The 21,342-nt window shown below is 41.4% G+C and overlaps 1 protein-coding gene across 5 annotated transcripts in view; it reads right to left on the bottom strand.

Moving 5' to 3' along the window:
- Apc (APC regulator of WNT signaling pathway) overlaps positions 1–4,966 on the bottom strand; it is a 58,777-nt gene extending 53,811 nt beyond the window's left edge. For 2 of the 5 annotated variants that reach the window (XM_037197050.1, XM_037197049.1), the window contains exon 1: positions 3,547–4,966. In XM_037197050.1, coding sequence (XP_037052945.1) covers positions 3,547–3,681 — 135 coding nt within the window. In that variant the 5' untranslated portion in view covers positions 3,682–4,966. The remainder of the gene's footprint in view (positions 1–3,546) is intronic. The other 3 variants (XM_037197048.1, XM_037197047.1, XM_037197051.1) reach the window with 3 other exon arrangements.
- Between the last annotated feature and the right edge of the window lie 16,376 nt (positions 4,967–21,342).

Here is a 21,342-nt window from a genome sequence, read left to right as displayed (position 1 = left end):
CCCATGGTGGGTGCTGCCATCCCTGGGCAGCTGGTCCTGGGTTCTATAAGAAAATGGGATGACCAAGCCACGAGGTGGAAGCCAGTAAGCAGCACTCCTTCACGGCCTCTGCATCAGCTCCTGCCTTCAGGTTCCTGCGCTGACTTCCTTTGATGACAAACTGTGATGTGGAAGTGTAAGTCAAATGAACCCTTTCCTCCCCAAGTTGCTTTGGTTGTGGTGTTTCATCATAGAAATAGTCAACCTAACTAAGACAAGTTAGTACCAGGATAATGGGATATTGCTGTGACGGATCTGACCATGTTTTAGGGAGGACCGTGGAAGGACTTTGGAACCTTGGTCTAGAAAAGCCATTGAGTGTCCACAGTTTGGTGAGCTGTTCTGTGGGAGCTTGGAAGGTAAGAATGCTGAGGGCAGTGCAGAAGATGAGGTCTGGCTTGTCAAGTTTCAGAGGGAAGTTTAAAGACTCTATCAGGGCCATTTGTTATTTTTAATTCTGTGGTTCTCGTTAGCTGGGGCTGCAGAATCAGCTGTGATTAGCAAAATACCAGAAACTACTTTGCTTTGCTGGGATACTGGATGCTGTTTAGCTGAGGCTGAGAAATTAGTGGTGACTAAGAAGAGCCCAGCAGGTAAAATTTGGGAAGTGTTCCTGAGAGCTACAACATTTTTTTATGGTAGATAAAATTCCCTGTCAAAATTTTATAGCATTTCTGGCACTTTATCAATTTTCAAGACATTATTATATTTATCTCAAGAATCTTTGACTAACTCCAACACCTGGATTGCTTCTGTATTACCGCCTACTTTCTGCTTTCTTGATTACCATTTTCTTAGTTCTTAAAACTCGACAATATGCCAATGGTGTGTCTATCAGAAAAAGGGAGACTTAAGACGAGTGTGTTCTTCTTACAGAACTTATCTTCCCCTGCTGGGGCTGCTCTCTCCCATCCTTCCAGATACGAGGGGTGGTTTGAACTGATTCAGTTTTCAGGTCATTTCAGTCTGATTTGGTTTCTTGAGCATGTCCTTTTTATTTAGATTGAAAATATGGAAGTCTGTTTCCTCAGCCTTTAACCTCCTACTCTATACAACTCCAAACCCGACCTGTGTCTTGGGAACCAGCCACAGCTGGCACAGCAGATGCATCCCTGAAACATCTCACTATGGTTTTCCATCTCTGCTTTATTTTCTGGTTGTTCTTGCCTCTTTAGCACTAAAAATCCATCCATTGGAGTTGAGGTTTTTAATCCAGTTAAAAAAGTTAAAAACCTGGCAGATACTGTTTCTCTCTCAGTAGCAAGTCCTGCAAGCTAATATTAGGCCTTTTATTCCTTCCCTGCCCCTTCCTCCAAGACTTGACGTCCACAGCAAAGGCAGCCACAGTCTGCAGCTCCTACCTGCCTTCACGTGTGTCCCCTGGCAAAGCTGCCTGTGCCCAGGATAAAGCCAATGTCCCCAGAGAGGAAAACCACCAGTAATCTCAGCCTTGCTTTGCTTTTCATGATGCTGGGGACTTGTCAGATCATTTCTCTTACAATAGTTTAGTAGGTATACTTAAATAGGAGTTCTTTCTAAACACAGCCACAGTACATACTCGCACCTAAAAGTAAGTATTTCCTCAGCACTCTCAAACATGCGGTCTGCTCATATTTCCCTAACCCTAGTACACATTCTCCTGTGTTCCCCACAGTATGTTTATGTTTTTATAGTGACGGCATGTAACCAACAACAGGACAGTACCCTCTTTTGCCAGTAGGTGGTAGTACTGTCTGTATTTTGGGCTTCCCCGGGTTAATCTGAAGATGTGTCATGCCTTGCTTTGTGGTGACTAGGTTAAAGCTCAGGAAACATGCTTCGGTGGTGGTCTATGTGGTGCAAAGAGTGTCTGAACTACTGTATTGCATTAACTTCAACCCAGCATGGAAAGTACCAATGGTTTCAAAAGTATCTCTTTTCCAAGCAATAGGAGACAAAACAGGGTACAGTTCTTGCTCTTTAACAGCACAGAATCAGTCAGGAAACAATCCAGAAATAACTTCATTGAAGGCTGTAATTACTGTGAGGCCGTAAGCCCAATCCTAACGAAATACATGGATGGATCTGCAAGGGCGTGTGCAGAAACACCTTCAAGTGATCGCTGAATTCAGGTGCACCGTAAGTTTGCTCCTCCTGTGCCTGGTCTATAAGCAAGCAGCCTGGGGTGTGACGTGTATGGTCACTCTCAAAGACACTCTACTTCAGCATGGAGATGGACCTAAGTGTCGATTAAAATGTCTCCTCCAAAGTTTTTTAAAAGTAAGTTTGGATTTGCTTAAACAATTAAAGGAAAACTTCAGGCTCGATCTGAGTTCTGCACTACAAATCAGGTGTGTGCTGTGTCACAGGCCCTCCAGGAGAGGTCTGCCAAGTCTATGCAGTCAAGAGTCCAGAATGGGTCAGTACTTTGTATCCCCGAACTCTCTCTCACAAACACACGCCCTGAACAAGCTGCGAGTGCACAGGGCTAGTGTTAAGATAACAAATGACTTTTTACCTAGCAGGCAACTGACTCTGCTGTTTCAAGTCACTGGTAGTAGCTTGTGGTAAAGAAAAACAAGTGTTTGTTTATAGTTTACCTATTTCCAAAAGGATGTGTAAATGGATATTTGGGAGATGTTATTGCCAGAGAGTTTTATGGCAATGAGAATGGGGAAAAGATAACAGAAAGAAAGATAGGTAAGAAAGTATGTAAGAGCAAAGGGCTGAGCTGTTAGGACGCTGGAGCTAAAGGATAAAGTAGGAATAGTGTCTTCAGTGAGACACAACAGTCTAGAAAAGAAGAGAGACTTGGAAATGACAGAAAAGGAACTGGACAGACTAGGAAATAAGTAGAGATGAGGGAAAAGTCAGGAATTAAGATGTTAGAATAGCCAAGTAACAGAAACAACACAAAATAGAATTTCCCCGTAGGGAAGGAAGTAAACCATTTCTGGTGACAATCTCCGATTTTATGAAGTTATTACATTTGGTGGGAAGCTGCCTAACTGGAAATTAAAGTAACTAAGGTTTTCATCAATTACTCTGAAGACAGAATGTTTTCCCTTCTACACACTAAATACTTCACTGTGTAACTTTTCTTGCTATCTGACTCTTGAAGTACCATGGAAATTGCCCTCTAGGCTTATGATGCCTGCATTTTCCAAAGAAGACAATGGAATATTAGAGATACACTGTAAAATAAAGCCAGTTTCTATGAGCTATACAGAAAACCTTTCCTCTAAACTGAGTATAATGATAAAGTATGTGTGTGTGGGGGGGGTATTATTTTTAAACTTAAAAACTAAGAATGAACTAGTCACCAGGGTTAATTTATTTTCTTTGCAGGATTTGTTAGATTAATTGAACACATTTACTAAGAATATGTTAACTTTTCTAAGAAACAGTTTCTATATTACTGTTTAAAGTCTACTTTTGGTAAGTAAGGTATCTTAGCTATTCCAAGTTCACAAGAGGGATATTGAACGAAAGTGGACAGGCTACAATGAAAAGTTGCAGTCTTGATACCTTCATATTAGATGCCTCAGTTTCCAGTTTTGTAAGATGATTGGAATTATCTTCTAGCTCTTGTCGAAGATTTGAGTTCTCCATCTTCAGTGCCTCAACTTGCTTTAACAACTGATCATATGAAGCTGCAGCCATCCTTGGCTACCCTTGGACCTATAAGGTTAAAAAGGATTTTGAAATTCACCACTGAAAATGGAGAAGCTGCTTGTTCTGTTTTGAAGACAGAGACCAAGGCAGCAAACTGTCCAGAGGGAGAAATGGTGCCTGTGTGGAGGTTCGGTCCCCACGCGACATCACTCAAGCTCCACTGGTTTCCTATGAGGACGGACCATGGGTCTTAGGGGAAGAGAAAAGGGTTAAAGCGGAAGGCAGAACCTCGGTCCTATTACCACAGGTAAGATTTCTATCTAGCAAGAACTGTACAAGTCCTGTACGTCCAACTTGACAGAACACAACCATCGATAAAGAATTTGTGTAAGTAATGTTCTTGAGTCTTGGATTTGGACATGGTTTACAGGTTTTCACAGCCAGAATAGATAAATGAGACCAGAGTCCATTTATTTAATAAAAGGCTTGTCTTAAACCATCATCCATGGTGAAGTAGTTCTGAAGATTGAAGATTTCACAGAACAGTAGCCATTCACAAATTGTCACCAAGTAAAACATAAAACTGAGACTTTTGATAAGAACAGCCCATTCTATGGCAGAAGTGGTCTATATCGAAATTGAGGCTAAGAGATACTAGAAAAAAGGAAGGGGATGACCTTAGATGTAAGACTTCAAAGACAGAGGAGAGAACAGAGGAGAGAAGGAAGAGGGCGGCAGGGTCACAGGAGGCTGCTGGCATGAGCAGACACAGCACAATACCAGGGAGAGTGGGACTAATCAAGACAATTCAGGAAACCCGCATTCTCTTTGTAGAAAATGTCAGCTCACTTTGGAATCAAAATTAAGAATAAACAATTCCGAATTACTTAACTCAAAATATTACATATATTTAAAGATCTTGATATAAAATGTGTCTATGAAAGGAAAGACATCTATTTAGAACAAAGCAGGCTGCCTGTAACATTGGCTATTCATGACAATACTGGAGTTGTACAACTCGAGCACCCTAACAACGAATCAAGGGACTCGGATCCAGATAGTTCTACAAGGTCAGACTTGCTGGTGAACCTGGGACAACCCAACGATGTCTGAGAAGGGGAAGCCTGGGCTGGAGACCATTAGCACAAGATTTCCAAGTTACAAACAGGGAGAAGTTGCGTTTGGAAGCATGGATCTCAGGCTCAGGCACAGTCATCTATCCGCTAACTTTCGCCCCTTCGTTATTTCAACTTGTAGATGGCATTTACCACTTGCCTCAATATAACTATAGGAATGTTGTTAGGAGTTTGTTGTTTTTTACTCTTCTGGGGCTCCCGCCACCCAGCTCCCAAATTTTCCCTCCCTCCCTCCTCCTCCTCCTCTTCCTTCTTCTTCTTCTTCTTCTTCTTCCTCTCCTTCTTCTCTTCTCTTCTTCTCTCTCTCTCTCTCTCTCTCTCTCTCTCTCTCTCTCTCTCTCTCTCTCACACACACACACACACACACACACACACACACACACACGAAGGCTTATGCTTAATTATGTATGCCCAGTCTTAGTTTGGCTTTATTTCTAGCCAGCTTTCCTTAACTTTAAATTATCCATCTGTCTTTTGCCTTTGGGCTTTTCCGTTCTCTTACTTCTATAGATCTTACTCTTACTCCATGGCTGGCTGTGTAGCTGGGTGGCTGGCCCCTGGAGTCCTCCTCCTCCTCTCCCATTCCTCGATCGATCCTTCTTCCCAGATTTCTCCTTCTATATAGTCTCTCTGCCTACCAGCCCTGCCTATCCTTTCTCCTGCCTTGCTATTGACTGTTCAGATCTTTATTAGACCATCAGATGTTTCAGACAGGCACATTAACACAGCTTCACAGAGTTAAACAAATGCAACATAAACAAAGGTAACACACCTTAAAATAATATTCTACAACAGTCAGTAACAAAATATAGAGTAAAAAACAACACTTCTAAGTAAATACATTATAAATGCACATGTGTATCATAACTTCTTAGCAAAACCTTTTGGCAAAGCTGCCCTTCCCTTACACCAGGGATGAGAGGTAAAGAAGTAAATCACTTTCTATAGAACCACGGAGAGCTCTTAAAGACTAAGGAGAAATTCACAGGATTAATCTTTTTTCTGTTTTATATGTGCCAATAATAAGCAGGTCCAGAAATACACAGCACCCTGAAATTATCTGACAAGTAGGGATACAAAGCTCTAATAATTAAGCCTTAAAGTAATTTATTTAAAATACAATTACAGGTAATGTTACACTAAAATAACAAAACAAGGGAGAATGTAATGTGGGGGTGTGCACACCAGTCACAACTACATAACCACAAAAAGAGCAGGCTGTGCCCAGCGGGTTCAGATGGGGTTGATGGCACTTTGAGCACAAGAGTGCAATGCCCACAGAGCCAGAAGAGGGCATCAGATCCTCGGGTGCTGGAGTTACAGGTGGTTGCAATCCACCCAGTGCTCAGAACACAGGTCCTCTGGAAGTGCAGCAAGCACTCTTAATGGCTGAAACCCCCAGGTTGGTTTTGAATGGTGGTCTTTCAAGATTTTCATGACCTCTGCTCCCCTAAAGAGCCTCGATTATTGAAGTCTTGCTCTGACACTGTAGTAAGGAAAGAATGAGATGTCTCATGGGGGGTTACTCTACCTTACAACCCTTCTAGGAGGTTGAAGTGGTCACTCCCTAACCTGTAATTGCTCTATGCAACATTTGTGAACTCATGCATTTACTTTGGGAATACTTTTCATGCAATCATAAGAATTTCACACCAAATAGTGTAACTGGAAGTCATTCAACAACTTTTTTATAAAGGACTGGAGGTGATGCTCAGTGGTAGAGTTCTGGCCTAGAATGAGCAGGGTTCAATCCCCAGCACCCACCCAAGCACAGCAAAGAAGCTTATGTGATCACATAATGTCACCATGCCTTGTGAAATGGAGAAACTAAAACAAACAAACAAACAAACAAACAAACAAATAAAACCTGACTTCACTGAGAGCATGCAAACACCTCAACTTAATTTCCTGTATTTAAGATGCCAACTCAGATCTCTCTGCTCACACCATAAATAATAAGGTAGGGCAAGAAGAGCAAGCAAAAGGAGGCTATAATCCAGACTTTATCCAAACGTTTACAGAAACCACACGCACTGCAAAAAATGAAGCAAGGAATAGAGAGGCAAAAATATGATCAGGATTAAATGTGAAGGATTCATTATCACTCATTTAAGTCTGGGACTGCTATTTTTTTAAATAATAATACTGCTTGTATTGTATTCTAAAAAAGACACATCTGCTAATACTTTTATATGGTAATGGAATAAATACCAATGGAAATACCAAAGGAAAACGGGCAAATCATAAAAGACCATCTAAAATCATGAGATCATAAAAGACCATTCATTAGTCAAACAAATCTGAGAATGTCAATGAAATAGACAACATACCAGAAAGCATAACTTACCAAACTGACCCCCACAGAGAGATGGGACACTTCTCTAGGAAGATCTACAATACGGTTGGGCATGGTGTACACCTACAATCAATCTTAGCACTAGGAGACTAAGGCAGAAGGACAGCTACAAATCCCAGGCCAGCAAGGTCTGCAGAGAGAGCGGGCAGGAGGATTCGCAATGGCAAGGCTGTTATGACTAGTGTGTATCACTAGACATGAATAGATCCGCAGGGAGAAAAGACTAAGGAGAAGAGGTGTTTTCAATTCCAATAGCCATCCTTGTTGAAAACAATAAAAAGAAAGAGCTCTTCCAGGCCAGGGCTGCAGCTCAGTGTGTTGTGCATGCTTAGCAGGTTCACATGAAGAACCAGGTTCAACCCCAACACCAGACAACCACCCAAACACTCCAAATTCTTTAACGAGATTCATTCATATCAGCCCTAAAAGTGTCATACTTACACAGAAACATTAAACTACAGCAGTAGTTAACACAAATCAATAAAGGCAATCAGAAGGCAAACGCTGGACGAGGTCTTACACAACTGGAATTGTGGAGAATAATATATGACTATACTATAGGACAAACATTACAAGTATTTCCTGTTCAAACAGAAGGCAGCCAGGAGGTGAGACAGAAGAAACAAATCCCATTTACAAGAACTGCTGCTAATTTATGCTTCCACATATTTTATGGATTAATTTTTTTAAAGATTTATTTGTTTATTATGTATACAGTGTTCTGCCTGCATGCATGTCTTCAGGCCAGAAGAGGGTACCAGATCTCATTACAGACGGCTGTGAGCCACCATGTGGGTGCTGGGAATTGAACTCAGGTTCCCTGGAAGAGCAGCCAGTGTTCTTAACCACTGAGCCATCTCTCCAGTCCCTGGATTAATTTTTATAGAAGTAATCCATGGGAAAAATATAATAGATGGATGTTGTAAACTTACACAAGATCTTCAACAAATGAGCTGGCATGCCTGTGTATAAAGATTCAGCATCATAAATATGCTATTTCTCCTTAAGTTAACATAAATTTTATCATTCCAATAAAAATTCTACAAAAAAATTCCAAAAATTATTTTGGCTATTTTCTGTAGCTACACATTTGGGGGGAAAAAAACTAGCAAAAATATAAAATGACAGTGGACCACATATTCACATGAGGCCCAAGCTGCCTCAAACTCACGATAGTCTAGGCTAGCCTCAAAAGGGCTGGGACTACCACACTGGCTTCCAATGGGATAGTCCATTTCCAATTTTCTTAGTTTTGATAGTTAAAAATAGGAGAGAGCTGAGGGAAAAACTAATTCTCTTTACAGTTTCTATTCTTCTATAAGTCCAGTTATTTAAATATAGGTGTGTGTGTGTGTGTGTGTGTGTGTGTGTTGTTTTTGAGATAGGGTCTCACCACATAGCCCTGGTTGGCCTGGAATTTCACAATCATTTATTGTAGAATATTATTTTAGGGTGTGTTACTTTTGTTTATGCTCTGGAACATTTGTTTAATGATGCAAAGATGTGTTTCATTACATAAATTCACCTGCGGTCAAGAGACGGGTCAGCAACTAGCTGACAGGAAGTGGTAGGGAGGAGCCAGGTGGAGAAGGGTTTTTAAGGAGGGGCGAGGAGAAGCACAGGGGCTTTTTGGAGGACGCGAGCAAGGAGAGGAGGTGAGCCACTTGCTATTCAGCCTCTCTGAGGAGAATTCACCTCAACCTTTGAATCTTGGGTTCTTTAGAGGGACAGAGGTTTAGATAAGTTCTCTTGTAGCTTTGAAAGAGTCAGTGCCTGAGAGAGCCGAATCCCCTCAGGCCGCGCGGCTCTTGAGGCCTAACCACTGTGGGAGCAGCAGAGCTGCAGATGCTGATTAGGACAGCCGTGGCTTAAAAGGCAGCAACAGTCAAATAAATAGACAACAGTGATCCAAGTGCTTCTACCTCCCCGGTGCTGGGATTAAACCGTGTGCCTCCACAAACAGCCTCAATAAAGTTTTTCTTAAAGCTGTATTACTGACATATAAATAATCACTAGAATACAACGTTTAAAACATGAACGTGAACATACACAAACTGAGTATATGGTAGAGGTAACGTCTCAAGCACAGGAAAGAAGAGTTTAGTAACGTTCAACAGAGGGGCAGCCCGAGGAGTGGTCTGCCCCTCAAACTACAGACCAGGAAAGCTGCAGAAGGAACGAGCGCCTGGGTCTGCGCTCAGGACTGAAGCCTGGGCCTGGTGTGCTCCGCCACTGGACTCCCGGCCCCAGCCACAGGGACCGGAATGCTGGAAAGGCTGGCAGGAAGGAGGCCGCTGGAGCTCTCGGTCTCACGAGAGGGTGTCTGTCTGTTAACTAACTCAGAACAGCTTCAGTCCTTAGCTGCTTCAGCTGGGAGATTCTACTTGGTGTAATAGCATTACCACACTGGCATTCAAAATAATGAGGCTGGGGGTAGAGACCTAGCTCAGTAGCAAAGTAACCTGCCTAGAACGCACAAGGGCTTGGAGCCAATCCCTAAGCAATAAAAAAAAATAAAGAAACAACTCAAAAAGAAGGGCACCAGTCACCTTTGTCTTAAATGAAGCAGTGGTTAAACACTTTCTTCCCCCTCCCAGCACCCAAACAGAAAATCCAAACAGTTCAAAGGCATCTTCCACCAACATAGTAAAGGGGGAAATCACTCCAACCTTACACAGACCCTTCCAAGAACAGAAATCAGGAAATACTCTTCAGTACATCTATAGGAACAATGTGATGACCACGGTGTGAAACGCAAAGACGAGGTGAACAAAACAACACAGGCTGTTGTTAGTCACAAATATTGACTCAAAAACCCTAGAGCAATGACCAGAAAACAGGACGCACAGTAAAGAACCAAACAGAGCTTATTCTGGGAATGTAAATTAGTTTATTAATATCATTTAGTCCATTAGAATATTGAGGTTTTAGAAAGATGTGATTACTAAAATAGAAGAAAACCCTCTTGACAAAAGTCAGTGGTAGAGTCTGATAAAAGTTCTTTACAAACTAGAAACAGGAGGAGGGAAGCTGCTTAGCATTTCAACAATAGACCTGTCTGTTTCTCAACACTGGACACTGACCCCAGAGCCTCGTGCATGTTAGACAAGAGCTCTCACTCCCAGCCCCTATAATCTTAGACAGGCCTGGCCTGCCAGCAAGCCTCGCAGGAGTCACAGTGCGAGTTACCGTGCCTGGTCCCACGTCACTAACATCAGGCTGGGGATGGCTCAGCGGGCACAGTGCTTACCACGCAGACACGAGGATCTGAGCTGACACCCACTATCAAGTTTTGTTTTGTTTCAAAGGCAGCTTTTGCTTGTAATCGCAGCATGGGGGAGGCTGAGACAGGCGCATCCCTGGGACTCACCTGTCCAGCCGTCCAGCCTAGAGAGCCCATGACACCTGAAGTTGACTTCTGGCCTGCACCCACATGTGTGCATGCCTCAATGAGATATCAAAGGCATTACAGCCTCTTTACAATAAAAAGAAACACGTGTTTACCTATTATTGCCACTTTTTACCACAGCGCAGAGGTCTTAATAAGCTTTGTAAATCTTATTGACATGAAGAATAGTGACTGGAAAGAGAAGAAACAAAGCTAACAACAAAAACAACCCTCTTTTTTAAAATTTTCCAAGACAGGATTTCACTGTGTAACCCTGGCTGTCCTGGAACTCGCTCTGTAGACCAGACTGGCCTTGAACTCAGAGATCCTCCTGCCTCTGCCTCCTGAGTGCTGGGACTAAAGGCGTGCACCGCCATGCCAAGCTGCTCATATTTTCTGTAAGGGAAAATAACAAATATTATAAGCCTTTGTAGGCCAACATGATTCCGTCACACCTTCTGGTCTTTGTAGCATAAAAGTATCTTCAGAACACAAAAATGGGAAGGCATGACTATCTTCAAATAAAGCCAATTTATAAAAACTGGTAGCAGTTTGCAAAACCCTGGCATCTATTCTGATTTTTCAAACATTCAAGGGTGGCCCACATAACTTCAAAGGCTATTAAGAAATTTCGAAAATTAGTATTTACTTTTAGCTAATGAGAGGTAATCCATCATGCCGAAAAGAACAGTGAACTATGAAATCTCATCTCAAGGCCCTTGATTTTTTTTTTAAATCACTTCATTTCCTTATTGTTTTAGCTGCTTCTTATGCTTTTGAGGTTGTAAGTTCACATTTTCAAATACTTAACTATCGTGTAGGTATCCTAGGAGACAGAAGAGTCCCAATACCAGTTAGGAATAAAGCATGAATGAGTGGTGTTTACTTCAGGAATCAAAGACTAGTCAACATTATAGAGACTTGTAGTTGACTACTTCAACTACTATCAGAGAAGGCTTGAACAAGAAATTCCATTTTTATATTCATTCATATAGAATTGTTTCTCAAATGAGTATAGTGATCTTCTATGTAGGAAATCAATTACATTCATAATACTAAATCATTTATTTTTCACTGAACAGAAATGTAAAGTTATAATCCAACTGTATTTTATTTCTATTAATTTGGGAGACTTAAATTTCTATGACACTAAACCATACTGTTTCTCAAGACTCTCCATTCACACCAACTCACATGTCCTTTACACAGCTAATCTTTACAGATTATCAATACTACAAATTTTAAGTTCTTCTAGCAGATCTACTCATATACAATTGTATGAACTGTGAGCAAAGAAAGACACATTCTGCCTTGTTTCCCAATATTTACATCTTGTTTCTTTTTGTTATATTAGCTTGAAACTACAAAATGCTATAAATGATCTTGTTCCTGATTTTAAAAGGAATGGTTTACTATATCAGCATTTAAACTTCTTACTCTTAGATTTCCTAATATTTAAGCATATTTAGAGACTTTTCTTCCATATAAAAGATTTTTTGTTTTTTTTTTGTTTTTTTTTTTTTGGTTTTTCGAAACAGGGTTTCTCTGTGTAGCTTTCGCCTTTCCTGGAACTCGCTTTGGAGACCAGGCTGGCCTCGAACTCATAGAGATCCGCCTGGCTCTGCTTCCTGAGTGCTGGGATTAAAGGCGTGCACCACCATCGCCTGGCCATATAAAAGTTTTATAAGGAGCAGCTGAATTTTTTCTCTCTCTGAAATTGTATGTTTTTCTAATGTTGGGCCATCCTCCATTCCTGAAATAAATCCCACTTGTTCATGCTTTATTCTTTTTTCAGTATTTCAGTGTCCTTTTAATGAGACCCCCCACACACACACGCATGCACACTGTATCCAGCCCGGCACTAGCTATATAAACCAGGCTGGCCTTGAAATCACTGATGTCTTCCTGACTCTGCTTCCCAAGTGCTGGGATTAAAGGCGTGAATATTTATTCCCTTTTAACATATTTCTTATATTGGTTTCCTTACTAACAGAACTGTTAAGGGCACCAACTTTTCTTTGATTACAGCCCTGATAATGGTTTATGAGTTTGAGTATATAAGTGCCCGCTTTATTTGCAGAAAACTCATGATTTCCTCTTCCACTAGACCAGTGGCTCTCAATCTTCTCAATGCTGCAACCCCTTAATACAGCTCATGTTGTGGTGACCCTAACCATAAAATTATTTCTGTTGCTACTTCCTAACTGTAATTTTGCTACTGTTATGAACTGTAATGTAAATACCTGTGTTTTCCGATGGTCTTAGGCGGCCCTGTGAAAGGGCTGTTGGACCCCCAGGTTGAGAACTGCTGATCTAGGTGACATTTCAAAGGCCTTTCTCATCTGTGAGGTGTGAAGGGAGGGCTCCATCCTTTCATATCATTGTTACTGATATACTGCCTATGAGACCGGCTGGAGACTATGGAAACTACCAGGATTAATTTTTTTAAGGTTTGATTGGTACTCAGGAACATGACTAATTTTCATAAATATTTATTAAAACAATTTTGAGAGCATATAAAATTCTCAAAGTTCTACACCTTGTTTCCTAGCTATGACATATTATTATTTAACTCCTCTACACATGCCCTTACTTTTATGTGTCTGATATGTGAAATTCAGATAGTAAAAGCCATATTCTGTAAATGTGCTAAATCCAGTATCTCCTTTGATTCTTACACCTACCTATGGAGTAGGTAGTATGCTTCTTGTAGAGTTAAGGAAAATGGGATGTCTAAATGACAAGTAACTTCCAAGAACTCAGACCAAAGGGCTAGGTCAGGAGCCAAACCCATCCTGGTGTTGAATGCTCACGTTCTTACAGAGCAAGCAAGGCTCTAACCTGACACAGCTTCCAAACTTACCTTCTATTAGGTTCCAACATTACTCTCCCCTCAATGTAAGTCTCTTCAATGTTTTCTGCATATGTACCTTTGTAGTGTATGCATGTCCGTGCACATGTGGGCATGTGTTGTGTGTTTTAACTTCTTTTTGAATGTCACATTGTTTTATCTTCTGCTTTGTTTGGACATTTTACTCTTTTAGGTCCAGGTCAGTTGCTTTATACAAAGCCCTGCGGACACCTCTAATCAACAATGCATATTCCTGCTGAAGGAGCAGTAACTAACTATGCTATACCTTGGCCCGTTATGTTCTATTTTACTCTGATGTGTTTTATCTCCCCAGCTAAGGCACACACATCTTTAGGAGAGGTCTGTATGTAATGTGCAGTTTCTGTAATCCCCAAAATGTCCCCAGTAATAGTCACATACAGCATAAATGCATGAGAAAAAGAACAGAAATTATATACACTATCAATTACGGGAGCAAACAAACTGAAAACAAGACAAACTCAGAGAAAAATGAAAGATAACCTCCCATTAAAGAATAGGAGAATGGATTCCTCTCTGTGTCTACATAATGGGATCAACAAATACTGAGAATTTCTTATCCATATACTACCACGCCAGTATAAGGGGGTGTTAGTGGTATAAGAAACTTTTTCCTATTGAAAGTAGTCAGCCCTAGAAGGGTTCTCCCCTTCCACTTTGAGCTGATAGTGCCAATCGTGTTAGAATAGAAAGCCAAACTCCCACCAATGTGATGAGATGCAGTCTCCACATAAATCAGGGATAAAACACAGCTGCCATTTTTCATTTTTAGAGTGTGTTGGCTAGCAGGGTTTTGGTTCTGGTGCCTACCCTTTTTGCCAAAAGAGGAATCACCCTGCAGAACTATGCCTACTCTGTTTGAGCGTTCTGATCTTCATGTCCAACAATGGGTTTGACTGTGTTTGAGTCACAGGCACCTATAGATATGAACCTATAGATATGATATAGACAGGGTTTCTGCATCAGCAATAAAGCTAAGATACTATATTAAAGCAGGACCTAAATCGACTGGTGGAATTAAAGGCCAGTGAGTAAACGTAGACACAGACCTCGTAGGACTATGTGATAACAGGAAAGTGAGATTGCTGCAAGCCAGTGAATGCTAGCAAGCATCAAAAACTAAGAAAGAGAGAGGAGCTTCTGCCGTGAAGTTCAGAAAGAAGTCGTCTTGCTACCACACCTGCGCTGGGCTTCCAGCCTCCGGCATAGTAAAACCAGAGATTTCTAAAGGACCAGCAGTTTGTGGCCCTTTGTGACAACAGCCCCGGTAAAAACAATGAAGTGGTAAGAAAAGTAATCTCTTCCTTGTTCTGGGTAACAGAGGAGGACCGGTACTCCTGGAAAAGGATAACAAGATCACGACACTAGCCCATGGGGCCCGTGTACCACCTTCCATTCTCCTGGATCACAACTCCACACCGCTTCATCCACCATCCCACTGCAGACGCCAACACAAAGGCGAGAGGACAGAATTCTGGGACGGGAAGGGAAGGAACAGGCCTGGCGGAATGAAGATATTCCAAAGGGATAGCTGTGTCTTTCAATTTGACTATCATCTATTGAAACAGGGGATCCGCAAAGAAACAGACAATTTCCCAAGAATCTCATGCTGGGAGAAGGAAAAGGCCTCAACCAGGGGGGACCTTGTCTCCTGGAGAGGGATTCACACAGTTATAAGAACCTTCCAGATTACTTCGCAGGATGAAACTGAAGTCCAGACAAAGACCCGCCATCCGGGTGGTGCTGGTCACACATCTTGATCTGGACTGATTAGATGTGCATATCCTTGGTCCTCTCTTTTAACCTTAATCTCACTATAGGACAGAGAAGATGGATTGGGGCATGTGTGTGTGTGTGTGTCTGTCTGTCTGTCTGTCTGTCTGTCTCTCTTCCCAATGTGGCCACACTGAATCAATCTTCTGCTTCCCATTTTTAAGCTGGCTCTTTCAATTAGCTTTAATCACTGAGAATGGGTGACCAGATCTGCTTGGGGCACAGGCTGTAACCCCCAAGTTCAATAACAGGAATACTGTGATCAAAGTTCAGAAGTTGAAAAAGCAAGACATATATAGTGGAACACATGATTATCTAACATAGCTAAATACAGTATGGAAGAACCAAGGAGACCAGGGAGGGAGAGACAGAAACACCACTGTGGCTTGTGATTAGATTGTGTAAGGAGGCTGGCGTTGACTGGAGAGTCCACAAAAGGTGTTACAACAAGTAAAGGTATAAAGAGTGACTTCATTTCTCAGTTTCCATGATAGCCTATGTCCTAAGTAGCTAATATACAGATAAACATTTTTTTTTTTTTTTTGGTTTTTTCGAGACAGGGTTTCTCTGTGTAGCTTTGCGCCTTTCCTGGGACTCACTTGTAGCCCACTGGCCTCAACTCACAGAGATCCGCCTGCTCTGCCTCCCGAGTGCTGGGATTAAAGGCGTGCGCCACCACCGCCCGGCACAGATAAACATTTAACTGATAATAAAGCCAGTATTCTAAAAATAGACAGTAGAAAACCTGTTTCAATCCTTTCCAATTATACCTTAAATGACACTCTTAGTCTCGCCTCGACAGTAATACTTATTCACAAAAGAATTATTTTCAAAATGCTTCAGAAAGGGGAAAAACCAACTGTGTTAGTATACCTATGGCAAACCAAATAATGGCTCCAGAAAGCTGTCCGTGTTCCTACCTCCCAAACCCATAACTGCATTCCTTTACTTGGCTAAAGGGACTTTGCTGGTGTGATCTGTCAAGCCTGGAAAGCAAACTTTCCTGAATGATGTGGGCAGAACCAATACACCATACATGTTCTTAGGAGGAAGAAAAGGACTGATGAGGAAAGACATGTGACAGCAGAAGCCAAGTGTCAGATTCAGAGGGAAATTGATTAGGCTGCTGACAGTGACGGTGGAGAAGGGGAATGAAGGAGGCACCAGAAGTTAGGAAAAAGGCCAAGAAACGAATCCTTCCCCACAGCCTTTAGGAAATGCAGTGTTTCTTCACTTCGGGCCAGTGAAAACCATTTCGACTTCTGCCCTCCACGAATGGGCAGTAGTGAATTGGGGTTTGAAATCCTGAAGCGGGCTGGCGCTCTAGCGCAGCGCAGCTGGAGGCGTGCTCGTCTAGCACGGTGCATGCACAAGGTCCTGGGCTTGGTCCCAGCACCACCTGTCATCCTGGCAGAAGTAGATCAATAACAGTACCTCAAGGCCGTCCTCAGCTACACATGGAGTTCAAGGCTAACCTGGACTATTCAGGACCCTCTCAAACACCAACCCACTCCACCCACTAAGTTTGTTTCAATTTTTATGACAGTAACAGGAAGCAATGCCAATATGGTGACCACTTCTCTCAGGGCTAAGTTCCGGTGACATCGTCTTGGTCCGTGCAATGACCTTCACATGTTTATACAAATCCTGACCCTAACTCATCCTTTTTTGTAGGTGAGACTTAGCAGCTCTCACTAAATAAAGGTTAGACTGTTGTGGGGTAATCTTTTTGTACACTGTGAAGATGTGTCTTTGCCAAGGTGCCTTCTGATTGGCTTAATAAAGAGCTGAATGGCCAACAGCTGGGCAGGAGAGGATAGGCGGGACTTATGGGGAGACACAGGAAGAGGAGATGAATCTAGGTGTGTGGAGCCACCAGTGAGATGAACAAGCTAGCCATGCAGTACAGAGGAGAAGTAGCCGAGTCACAGCATACATGAATATAAACAGATTAAGTTATAAGAGCTGGTGGGAAAAAGCCTAAGCTAAGGCCAAGTTCTCATAATTAATAAGTCTCCAAGTCATTATCTGAGGGCTGGCGGGCCAAGACAGTCCGACTACCCAAGACAAGAGAAATGATGATGTACAGGTTTGGAGACCAGGTCATAAACGGCTTCCTTGTTTCCTCTTTCTCCGCACTGTTCACTGAGGGAAAGTCAGCTGCCATGTCATGAAGACATTTGAGCAGCTCCATGGAGGTTCACAAAGTGAGCAACTGAGACTGTCTGCCAGTAGCCACTGGGAGACGGAGGCTATGTGAATGGGCATCTTGGAAGAAGCAGCAGTTCTAGCCAAGACCTAGTAACTTCAAGATGACCAAAATCTTAACTGCAGCTTCCTGAGAAAACAGAGTTTTCTCACACTAACAAGATGCTCTTGAATTCCTGCTCCCTAGAAACTCTGAAACAATAAATGCTGACAATTTAAGCCACAATGTCATTTCAAACCATTAAGTTTTGGTGTGATTTGTTATATAGTAACACATAACTAAGACAATCAGTGAGCAGTCATGGACAAATACACATCATTGCAGAGTTTGCTAAGTAGAATCCAGAAAAAGAAAACCTAAAGCTTCTACTGGAGTAATAATGAATACGATGGAATACTATACAGCTCAGTTAGAACCACAAATTCAATGGACAGAAAGTCAAATGGGCAGGTCTTAAAAACAGCAGTGAGTTCAAACATTTGGGCAGCACACAAAGGAAGCCAAACAGCGGCAACAGGTCTCAACACACACGTGATCACAGCATTACTAAGACAAAATGGGAGCATACTCTGAGAGATGGATGAATAAACAAAATGTAGTGTGCATGTAACAGAGTTACTTAGCCTTCAAAAAGAAAGAAACTAAAATACATGGTATAACTTAAATGATTCATGAAGTCATTATGATAAATGAATTAAGCCAGTTACAAAAGGATAAGTGTATGAATCTTTTTATATGAAATTCCTACAACAGTCAAATTTATAGACTAATAAAGTAGTGTGCTGATTGCTAGGTGTCAAGGAGAAAGAGAAATGGGACTTTTATGTCCTCAAAGTTTCCACAAGGAAAGATAAAAATGTCCTGGGGATGATGGTGGTTACAGATTCACAATGAATTCAACACCACAGAACTGTACACTTAAAAATGCTTACGGCCCAGCAGCAGAGGCTCATGTAGTGTGAAGGCTGTGAGGTTCAATCTCCAGCAATGCAAAAACAAGACACACACCCTGAAGGAAGAAAGGAAGGAGGAGGTGGGAACAGAGGAGAAAGCTCCCCCTACATAACACACTATCTGTACCAAACAACGGGGGCGCTCTTCCTTGTCTAAAAACAAGACTAAATATGTAACTGGCTGCTAGGACTAAATGATTAAGAAACCATTCCACTCAACCTTCAAGATATTAAAAAACTACCTGTGGTTTCAGACAGGTCTTAAAACAGGGTACAGTACCTCAAAGAACAATCCAATCCTTTCCTGCAAATCAGAAAATATTTCAGATTCTATAAATCTTTAAAAAGGTGCCCAGCCTAGCCAAAGCAATCAAATCTCACAGTTTATTCTAAGCCTCCTGAAGGTCAGTTCCCAGGTTTTCTCTGGTTCTTCAGCACCTTTCTGAGGTTTGGCATGTGGCTGGTACTTTAACAAATATGTACTGAGTCCATTTGCTCAAGTGTTCCTGTCTTTCTAAACCAATGCTATCACATTTCTGCTTGTGTAGACGGGTTCTTCGTGGACTCCTCACAATAGGAGAGTGAGATTAGAATTGTAAAGTGTTTAGACATGTGAAAGTGCAGTATCAGTTACAGTATGTGAAATCAGTAAAAAACAGTAACAAAATCTACATTGTAATTCATCTAAATAAAATCATGAATAGCTTTGATTTAGTTCACAAAATATACTTTTGAATATTTATGAATTTCTAAATAGGTCACATAATTCTAGCTATAGCAATTAACAATAAATAATTTTAAAGACCTTTTACAAAAGCTCAGTGAAATATTGAATGTTATACTGTAAAAGGAGTAATCTTTTCTTAATTTAGTCTTCTATTTCTTATTTAACTTGGAAATATTGCAATCTAATACTGTAGAAATGTTTATAACATTAATAAAAATATATATATACTAACTAAAGGGACTGCCAAGACTGTTCAGTGGGTAAAGGCGCTTGCCATCGAGCCTGACTGCCTGAGTTTGATCCTTGGAACCCACATGGTGGGAGGAGGAGAGAACCAAGTCCAATAAGTTGTCACGTGACCTCCACATGAGCTCCTTGGCAACATGCATGCAAGCTCAAGTGTACACACACGCACGCGCGCACACACACACACAAACACACACACACACTGAGCAAATAAATACATGTATTTAAATTATGAAATCTTTTGTAAAGCATTCTTATAGTTAAAAACTGGCCGGGCAGTGGTGGCGCACGCCTTTAGTCCCAGCACTGGGGAGGCAGAGGCAGGCAGATCTCTGTGAGTTCGAGGCCAGCCTCGTCTACAGAGCTAGTTCCAGGGCAGCCAGGGCTACACAGAGAAACCTTGTCTTGAAAAATGAAAACAACAACAACAAAAAAAGTAAAATAAAAGACAAGCTCTTATCCTTACACAATAGATGACCTTGGATAATGTCACATACCTGAATAAGAGAACTATGAGACACGTAAGATGAAAATAATGCTACATCCACTAGTTGATTAAATGAGAACACATCTATAAAAATGAGAATTCTATAAACTCGAGAACCGAGACTCAAGGGATTGGATAATGTTAGCTATTAAATTTCACTTGTCAGTTCAATGTGACATCTTTAATCCTAGGTATGGTTTCTATCAGATTTAAAAGCTATCCCAAGCACTTTTAATCCTGATATCCACAACTGCATACAATTAAAACATTAAAAATATTAAGGAATAAAGTTAGGCCTGGCATTTTGATGTAGTCTTATAATCCCAGCATTTGGAAAGCTGAGGCAGGAGGATCCTAAGTTGGAAGCCAGCCTGGAACTACACACTGAAACTGTCTTAAAATAACAACAACAAAGCAAAACAAAACAAAACAAAAGAATAAAACCACTCTAATTTGTAAATGAAAATTTTGCATAGTATTATTTACTCGGGTATAGTTCTTTATTATTTTGAAAAATGCTGAGACAAAATGGAGCTTCTCTTAAGACAACTACATAAACAACTTAGAAGGGTCTGTCCTGTAGGGACGCTGACCCTGGAGGACTTCACAAAGCCACTCAGAGCCAGGAAGTGCATGAGGTTGCCAGAGACATGCACAGAATAAAGCAAAGACTCAATCTGAAGACTGGACACTTTCAGGCATCTAAGTCAATTAAGACACTTTTTATGAGAGCATATCTTGTGAATACTCACTAGATAAGAGATATATCTAGAATATTTATCTGTAGATTTTTTAAACTACATTTAAAAGTGTCAAAAGAAAAATAGGAATTTACTTCAAAATATAGGTTTTATCAGGCCCATAAAAATTTATTGTCCGCAATTTTTCACAAAGTAATTTACATTCTAAAGTGATTTACTCTCGAATGATCTAATGAATGGCATAAAAGCTGGACTGACAAAGAGACGATCCAGTTCCATAATAATATATGAAGATTTCCTACAGGATTTATGTTAAATCAAAGCATCTGACATCTCTTGTGATATAAAATCAAATGTTTGACTCACCCACTGTCAACACATTCATAATCTGATAGTCCCCCTACTTTACAAAGGCAAACTATGCGTTTTCTCCTATTTGGGTGTCGTTACGAGCTGGCGTTTTGTAACGGAGTGCTACTGAGCATTTCTCCATCTGCTCAGGGTGCTGACTCTCTGCAGTTGTCTACGGCAGAGCCCTGCTGCAGTCACCACAGAAACCACCACCACTGCATTCTGCAGCTAACAAAGACACGGGCATCTCCGCCACCCCATTCTCAGCGAGTTCACCTACACGTTGTAGAAAAGCAGGCACATTACTACTTGGCAGTCTTTCGCCAGTCAAGATCACTTGGTCTCCGCAGTACTCCAGTCTTGTCTTCCTCCCATCCTCGGCAGCCCTTCCCACCAGATCCCCCAGATCCCCCATCAGCCATCAGCAGCAGCTTTGTATGCCCACTCTTGGCCACCACGGCCTGTGTCCTTGTGGCCAAGGAGGAAAAGCAG

Source organism: Peromyscus leucopus, chromosome 19 (genome assembly GCF_004664715.2).
Source record: "Peromyscus leucopus breed LL Stock chromosome 19, UCI_PerLeu_2.1, whole genome shotgun sequence".
Classification (NCBI taxonomy): Eukaryota; Metazoa; Chordata; class Mammalia; order Rodentia; family Cricetidae; genus Peromyscus; species Peromyscus leucopus.
Note: the sequence above shows the minus strand (reverse complement) of the source record. Positions and strands in the feature narration are given on the sequence as shown.